The sequence below is a fragment of the Synchiropus splendidus genome, chromosome 4, assembly GCF_027744825.2.
Source record: "Synchiropus splendidus isolate RoL2022-P1 chromosome 4, RoL_Sspl_1.0, whole genome shotgun sequence".
NCBI lineage: Eukaryota > Metazoa > Chordata > Actinopteri > Syngnathiformes > Callionymidae > Synchiropus > Synchiropus splendidus.
The window spans coordinates 7,079,333-7,087,928 of record NC_071337.1 but is presented as its reverse complement, the minus strand read 5'-3'; the positions used below and the strand labels follow the sequence as shown (position 1 = coordinate 7,087,928).

General features: G+C 45.3%; 1 protein-coding gene across 1 annotated transcript; it reads right to left on the bottom strand.

Annotated features, from left to right (window-relative positions):
• Positions 1 to 362: 362 nt before the first annotated feature.
• ncdn (neurochondrin) lies at positions 363 to 8,536 on the bottom strand. The gene is made up of 8 exons (XM_053862465.1): positions 8,464 to 8,536; positions 7,883 to 8,094; positions 6,771 to 7,776; positions 4,464 to 4,627; positions 3,312 to 3,550; positions 2,979 to 3,194; positions 2,712 to 2,854; positions 363 to 1,504 (listed from the first exon to the last, which is right to left on the bottom strand). Exons 2-8 carry the CDS (start codon positions 8,069 to 8,071, stop codon positions 1,089 to 1,091), a joined length of 2,373 nt encoding a protein of 790 aa, XP_053718440.1. The 5' UTR covers positions 8,072 to 8,094; positions 8,464 to 8,536; the 3' UTR covers positions 363 to 1,088.
• Between the last annotated feature and the right edge of the window lie 60 nt (positions 8,537 to 8,596).

The window sequence follows — 8,596 nt, the reverse complement described above, 5'->3', positions numbered from 1 at the left end:
ACGGCAGGGTATAACAACCCTGGTTAGAAAATAATATTCATGATGATCGAAACTTAACCCGTGAAAACTTGGCGCACAGGTGAGGAGGAATCAAAAAGCCACAGATATCAAAACTAAAGAGCCAACGGTGACAGAAAAAAAGCCGTGTCCTCTGGGGATTCGAGGGCGATGCGGAGCGTCAACAACCAAGAGTCGGGAATCGAACCCTTCAAGGAAGAGCGCGACACATAGAGCGACATAAAGCGCCCTCTTGTGGTGGCTCAAGAGAAACGTTTCTATACGCGCCATATTTTCATCAAGTTGAACTTCAGTTAGTAACATTGACTTTTTTTTATGATTTTGAGAGAATTCCTGTTAGTAGCAAGGCGCAAGTTTGATAGTTATAAAAGCACAAGATTAAGATAAATATACCAGCTGCGTGCTTCTGAAGAGGATATTTTGTAGTTCCTTGACCAACATTTTTCTCCAAAAAGTCATGAAAAAAACTCGAAATTAACACGTCTGGAGGTTTTTGGAATGATCGGTAGTAATTTTAACGACATAAAACCGTCTGGAAAATCAGGACTTGTTTGGAACTCGGAAGATAAAGGTCAGTCGCGCCACCTTGTGGTGACAAGCTTTTCAGCATCCAATGTTCGGTCATTGTAATCGACGACTATGTATGAATTCTCCACGAGCAATGAAATATTTTCTGTAACCCACGAACGTAAATACAGTGGTGTAAAGAAACAGTTTTAAATAATTTCAAAATGTCTGAGTTTGGTCTTTTGTGTGGTGAAACTAAAGTGGACTGCTTCCACCTGCACGTTGATGCCTCCAAAAATAATTCTTTAATCAATGCATTTACATTTTTCCACCACTATGTCATGGACATCTTGAAGAGACAAAAGCAGGGGCAGGGGGGACAAAAATATCACAAAACAAGTTGTCTGTTTTTCTAGGTTGACATGAATCAACATCGCAGCCCAGTGGAGCTCCACTTGTCATGTTGACACAGTCACATGTCTCAGGTTTTACAGTCTCAACAAGTGCTGGAATATCTAGGTTTCAGTTTGAACTGGGAAAGCACCAGGCTTGTGGATGGCCCTTCACTTCCCTCCCGCCATCTTCCTCAGGTTCTTCATACAGTTCAAAGCCCCCTCCTTGTTACTCTTCATGGCTTCTTCGATGTCCCGTTTGCAGGCTGGGCATCGTCCAGCTAAAGCACAGAGAGCCTCCTCCAGGGCCTCCAGTGTGTGCTGGTCCGGCAGCCCGCTGCACCGGGTCAGCATGGCGAGGACGTGCGCGAGCCAGTCCTCCTCTCTGATCAGCGGCACCAGCCAGGGCTGAGCTTGGACGCAGCCGCCCAAAGCCTGAAGACTCAGGCGCCACAGCTCCACCACCTCGTCCCAGCTCTTCTCCCAGGTGGAGCTCACCTGCGCTGGTCCAGGGGTAGAGCCAGAATCCAGAGCACTGGTGAGGAACTGCAGAGCAGTGGAGAAGAAACGCCTCTGGCCGGGATCCACTGGAAATAAAAGCAAGACCAGAATTTTAAGTACCCAGTCTTTCCCACCCTGCAGGCTACTTAGATCTCATCATGGTTTAAGATTTACTGTGTTGGCAAGGTGGAAATGTCATCAGAACAAATACTGAAGTGTGAAAGAACAAATGTATTTACAAAAATAACAAATATGGCAGCTCATTCTTTATCCTGCTTTATCCTGCAGATGTCATCACACAATTGCACCTGATGTCATGAAAGGTCATTCATGTCAATGGCAAAGGTCAAGGGGATCGGCCATTTTGTAAATGTTGATGCAAAGCAACTCTATAAGTACAAGAGATTCCACAACAGAAGTAAAAAAAAGTGCACACTAGGACCCCTTTAAACAACACTGGTGAAGCCTGGCGACCATTACAAAGTGAGGGGCTGCAGTGCATCAAACCATTGCCAAATGTGGCCACAATGTTTCTGACATTTGTCTAACTTGTAAAGACATTTTCAGGGTGATGAAATTCAAAGCCAAATAAATGCACTAGAAACACCTCTGTGTCTCCACATAACACAGCTATGCTCTATGTCAATCATGTGACTAGTGGATGGTGGTCAATAAATCAATTCATTGCATGATAAATGAAAATGACCTGATGAAGGTTCATTCTGCAGCTCTATCTCAACATTGCATTTGCTCTACAGTGGAAAGAACTTGTCAGTCATTCAGCCTCTGAAGGAGGGAGGCGGGACCACGATCATATTGTACACACCAGTGATGGGCAAAGTGCGGCCCGGGGGCCACATGCAGCCCTCACAAGGTCAGGCCTTCACAAAAGATTGGAATTCTAAGTCAGTTTTTGGAAGTTTATTTTCTTTGCTCAATTAGAGTCTTTGATTGAATTATTTTAGCAGTATTTTTGTTCCCACCACCAAAAATTGCTTCTATGTCATTGGATCATACATTATATTTAAGGATTCTCAAGATAACTGATAAATCATGGAAGGGCTTTTTATGTGCTCCTCACAAGACTCACTGATATATATTATTGAACCTTAAATGAAACTTTTTGCAGTGAGAGCAATTGAATGGTGGGTGCTCCTGCGCAAGTAAAAGAGGGTCCAATGATGAACCAGTGGTCATAATGTTACAGCTGGTGTGCTGTCAAACTCATCATTTATGAGTCGACGGATAGAGACGTTCCCTGTGGCAACTAGGTTTGACTTGAATGACCCTCACCTGCTGTGGTGACTCGGAGTCGGCCCATCATCAGCCCCAGCGTGCAGAAGTTGGCGGCCAGCACCAAAAGGCCGGGCTTATGCACCAGCACGGGAAACGCTTCACTCAGCAGCGCCTCCAGGGTCCTGAAACTCGGGTCTTTCCTGAAAACACAGCATTCTCCAGTTAGTGATGAATCGAAGAATCATTCACACCAAGGTGAAACAGTTTTTCGAGTCGCAACATCCTGTCAGCGTCACGTCATAGCGGACTGACAAGCCAAAGCACCTGACTCTGTCCGGCTCGGTCACGGTGAAGTTCAGGAGGACGGAGGAGGCCGTTTCCATGGCCGGGTCTCGAACTGCCGGGGCGCCGCCTTTGCCCTTCAACTCTTTCCAGCCGTGGGATAAGAAGTCCACGATCAATGACGGCGTGTCCAGGGTGAGCAGCACCTTTCTGGGTCCTTCTTCTGCGGACAGGTGACACAGAGCAGGCAGGAGATACCTGCAGGAGAGAAGAGGAGGAACCATGAAGGCAGCTTCCTCAGTCACAGCCTACATACTGTAAATCTGTCCAAAAGCTGATTCAGATTTAAATAGATAACATTTGATAGTTTGTCACCTCAGCGCTTCATTGTTGCTCCAGGACCCTCCTCTGTCAGACACCGCCATCTCAGCCATCCACTCCGTCAAGCCCTGCTCTGAGGGCGCCCCCTGAAGGTGGCTCCGCGAGTAACCGACGAGGAACGGAAGCAGCGCCGTCACTTCCTCCTTCAGGCAGGACGTCTCCTCAGCCAGCCAGGAGCAGAGCGAGCGGAAAGTGGCGAAGACAAAGGGGTCGCTGTAGCGACTGGGATCCACCTTGTACATAACAGACGAGGGTTGTTCTGCTTATTAATCGACATCGATACTCCCAAAACACGTGTCGTCGTCTACCAAGTTCACACCTGATGACTTAGTGCTGGGGTTTGACGTGCTCACAGCCCATCCCTGTGTCAGTGCGCGTACCACTTTAAGACAATCACGTGACTGTGTCGACTCGTCAAAAACGCACCGAACTGTGTTTATAAGGAAGCGCATCTGTCAACAGGATGCAACTGCTGAAACAATCTGATCTCACGGTTCCTTGTGAATGTCTTTGTGGATTATTAAGCAGCTCCAAGGAAAACGCGTGGGAGCATTTTGATCTCCTCTCTGAGAATAATGTATTTATTTCGATCTTTACTCAATTTTGTCTCAGATTTTCGATTTGTCTTGTTCAATTCAAATTAATTTCAAGGTATAATTTAATTTCGATTTTTGATACATTCTCACATTATTTAAAGATATGCCTGCAGGGATTTGAATGACCAGCAGGTGTCAGTATTCAGCTGCACAGTGTCAACACTGTGTCATTGTGTTGAAACACTTTATGATGCCTCATTTACCCATCACTACTTATGACTACACTTTAAGCAAATGAAGTAGAAACGGTTGGTTTCTATAGAAGCACGTGACCGGCAGAGAACACAAACCGGAAGTGGCCTAATAAATTGCGTGACAATTGTTCAGCTGAAACTGTTGTCACTAGCTCGAAGTTCATTAATGGATAACAAATAACCACACTATGAACTACTTTATACACAAAAGGCCAGTGAAGTGACTCACTCAACAAACTCTCTAATCATAGCATCAATCTTTAAAAATATTTTCCAAATACATAGTGAGTTTGAGAACTTTGATGACAACCTCTCAGGCAGTTCAATGAGCTTCTCAGTGAGAGTGGAGCTCTGACCTGTTGCAAGAAGAACATGACAGCAGAGAAGGCTTCCTCCAGCACCCCGAGAACTTGTCGACTCTGCTGCAGACTCAGGGAGGAGACGGAGCTCTGACTCTCCGCCGGTGCGACGCTCGGGCTGCAGGCTTGCTCGATGGCTGCCTCCATGATGCGGTAGCATCCTGGAAATCAAGAACCACCGACTGATGTCAGACCATCAACACACTGACGTTGAAGTCTAAGTTAGGGAGGCAAACATGGTTTCACATGCACTGAGGGGAGAGAGAGAGTTGGACTGAGAACACAGGTGATGAAGGAGAGGTGGTTGATGGAGGTGATGAAGGAGGACATGAAGAGGGTAGGGGTGACTACATCAGTGATTCTTAACCATAGGGCCGGGGCCCATGGTGGGACTGCGAGCGCACCCTAGAGGGCCGCTAAAGGTTTTTTGTTTTACACCTTTGTGCCACAAGTTTTAATGCATTAGCCATGTATGGTGACAGTAGTGTAAAAGCTGTTCATAAAAGCAACTGTTGAAGCAGTTATGAAAATTCATTAGAACATTTTATTTAATGGATATTTTTAGTTACACTTTACTCCTACTTTGGAGTTTAAATAAAATTATGATATTTAGACATTGTTTTTTTTATAATTATTTTATTGAGAATTTTATTCATTTTCCAACTTTCTCAACAGTTTTCATCAAGTGTATTTTTTTCCTTTTTTTTTCTAAATTTGCTGAATATGACTGGCACCTGGTTCTCCTGCTGGTTGGACTTTTCAAAGACAAATAAATATCTTTGCAATGATCACATGGTTTCGTGCCATTTTTGGTTTTGCTTTGTTTACATGTAAGTAAATGAAATGTGGTTATTGATCACAAATGAAATCAAGAGTAATGAATCAGTTGTATTACTTGAATGGTCCCCGGGTCCATTTGTTCTGGGAAAGGTGGGCCCTGAGTTCAGAAAGGTTCAGAACCTCTGGACTACATGATGAAAACCAGTGAAGCTGGAGGGGGGGTGTTACATTAGAGATCAATTCAGGTGAGCATTAATTTGTCACATTTCTTCTTTGAACTGATCTGCATTTTTATTGAATGTATTACATCGGGTCATTCTCACATTCAAGCATTTCAATATTCTCCTTGACATTTTCTGGTCCCAAAAGACTTGACAACAGGAGCCAAATGAATACACAGTGTGAAGAGACTAACAACAAGAATTGTTGTTTGGTTTATGTGCAAGTGCAAATCTTTCTAAATGTGTTTCACTTTTGGTGCTTGAGAGGCTGACATGCTAGGCCAGAACATAATAATAACACAAAAGCGCCTTTGAATCTGATGGATGTGACCGCGATCAAAAACCAGTTTCCAACACCACTGAGGAACAAAAACTGAACTTCGGCCAAGTCGAAGTGAAGGAAGTAAGAAGTTGGGAAACGGGCCAAAAGCCGTGTGAGGACAACGACCATGCGGAAAGTCTTTTCTCACCATTAAATGATCAAATCACTCGTGGCTCAGCTCTATTTTTGATGTCGGAAAATAATCCTTATGACGAGAGGCACTGATGTGAGGCGGAGAAAGATGTTAGTTTGATTTAGTTTTGATATTATTAATAATATAGAAACACAAGACCAGTAAGTGACCCTGAGCACAGGGCGACTGCCCATCAACTTCCACCTCATGGGACCTACATGAACAAAAAATATGAACAGGACTCAATGGAGAGATGAAAGCCTGAGGCCAAGTGGACCAGAAAATCACTTAGATCTCCCCATGGACTTCCATTCATTTGTTTTCCAAGCTTAGGTCCAATGGACCGAACGGGGCAGAGTTTTAGGCACCAGAAAGGACATGACTAGAAACGAACAGTGGGAAACCTCACGTTCAAAGTAGGACATGAAGATAGGTGAAAGACAATGAAGAAAAAGAATAGGAAAAAAGATAGAGAAGAAGTAGTAATTCCTCCACTGAACAGGAACTTGTTCTTTGCATAGGTATGAGAGATTAAAAATACACATATTAGGGGACAAGAAGAACAAAAAAAGAAGAAAAGAACATCAAAATAAAAAGACAAGGACAGAGATGAAGTGACAAAGAAGACAATGTAGACGACGAAGGAGTGAAGACAAAGAAGATGAAATGGTTGGGTCAGCGCGGAGGAATCAGATTACAAATACACACATGTCACATCTGTGTCGCACAATGAAGCGAAACGTGAATCACATAAAAGGGATTCTTCAGCGAGCAGAAGTCAACATTCCTAACATGGTTGGCGTGTTTGATAATAATAACCAGCAGATGTCAGCAAAAATTCAACCTACCTGTAAGAGTGTCCTGCAGTTCAGAGCTCAGACTGCTCCCTGGAGGTTCCTCCAATCCCATCCGGACCTCCACGCAGGCCCGATTCACCAGCAGGCAGCAGAACTTCGGGGGTCCAACTAGCTCCCAGCCGTATATGTCAAGCAAGCAGGCACTGAGCACTAAGATGGAGCCGATCTGCCGCGGGGTCAGCTTCGCCTGCATCAGTGGTCTCAACACGCCCCACAGTTGCTTCACCACCCCCTTCAGCTCCTCGCTGTCTCCCGCCACGCCTGCCGGCGGGAGAAACTTCACCAACTGGGAGGACATTTCCAATCGGCTCAGGTCTTTAGACTGGGAGAAGTCTTTGGAGAGTTTGACCAGCAGAGACAAGAGTTCTGAAGAGTGCTTACTCCACACTTTGTCTTTGGTTTTACCGGAGAGGAGGCAGGAAAGCAAGGTGAGTCCACGTTTCTGACTGAAGGTCTGGTTCTGCAGAACTGCCAGGCACAAGGCAGGTACCGCACCTCTGCTAAGAAGCTGATCAGGGCCCTTGGGCAAGGCACACACAGCTGACAGAACTTGGTAGCAGTCTGCAGCCATAGCCTCATCCAACTTGGAAGATGTTTCTTTGGATTTTTCAGCACCAACACCTTCTCCTGGTCCTTTTGTGGTCTCGGTTTGAATGCTTGAAACTGCTTCCACATCATCATCATCATCATCATCACCCAGGCCCGTCTCTTTTGTCCGCTCCTCGGCTGCACCAGTGGACGGACCATTAGCCACGATCTCCAGCAGAATCGGGACCGTGGTGAGCAGCTGCGGATGCGAGGCCATGTCTGGGTCTGTGCTCAAGGCAGACAGCAGTGCAGTTCCTAAGGAGAGAAGTTCATGAGGAGGTAGGGCGGAGTTGTGACTCCCCTTCACTGCAGACACCAGAAGTCGGGCAGGGAGGTTAAGGCCAACTGCTTCAAAGATCCGCCGCAATGTGGGCTTGTCCAGCTGACTTGCAGGACACAAGCGAGTGATCTACAGAGGAAATAGAGGACAGAATAGTGGTAATTATCGTGGCAATAAATATTATTACACACCAGATATTTGCTAAGTGCACAGTCAAGATAAGACAGTGACTTACCAGAAGAAGAGCAGCCAACGTGTGACTGTCATTTTTGGCATGTTTGAGAGCATGAAGACACCTCTCCAACACTTCCCTCTGAGCTTCAGTCAAGCCTCCTTCATCCTTCTCAGTCTCCTCTCCGCCTTCACCCACGGGATAATCCGCTTCCTCACTCATGCCTTCCGGTACTGGACTACTATCAGCCATTCTGACCCATGAAGGTATTTATCCTGTGGGTTCAATGAACGAGAACGTGGTTTACTCACTAAGCTTGTACACAACGAGCGCCTCTTCTTCATAGGATTAACAAAACATCGTGGGATTCAATCGAAAAAATAAAAAAACAAACATAGATTCGATTGCAAAACGGGTCGAAGAGATATATCGTTAAATATTTTTAAAACAGAGTTAAGCATGTAATGTAGGAGAGGCCAAGTTCACGCAACACGCCTCCTTCGCGGTGTATACCAGGGAAAAATGCGCCAGATAAAACATCTAATAAATACATTTGAAGGGCATAGTAATGTGTTGTATTGAATTTACTCCACTAGCAAACGTGGAAACCGTATATATCAACATTTAAAGATTAAACGACTCACTTTTCCTTGACAGCGTTTTCGACACGTTACCCACTCGTGAGCCCTTACCGGAAGTGGTCAACCAAAATACGGCTGCCGGTAACCAATCAGAAGAGAAGTGTGAGCCAATAGGAGGGCGGGTACTTGGGAGGTG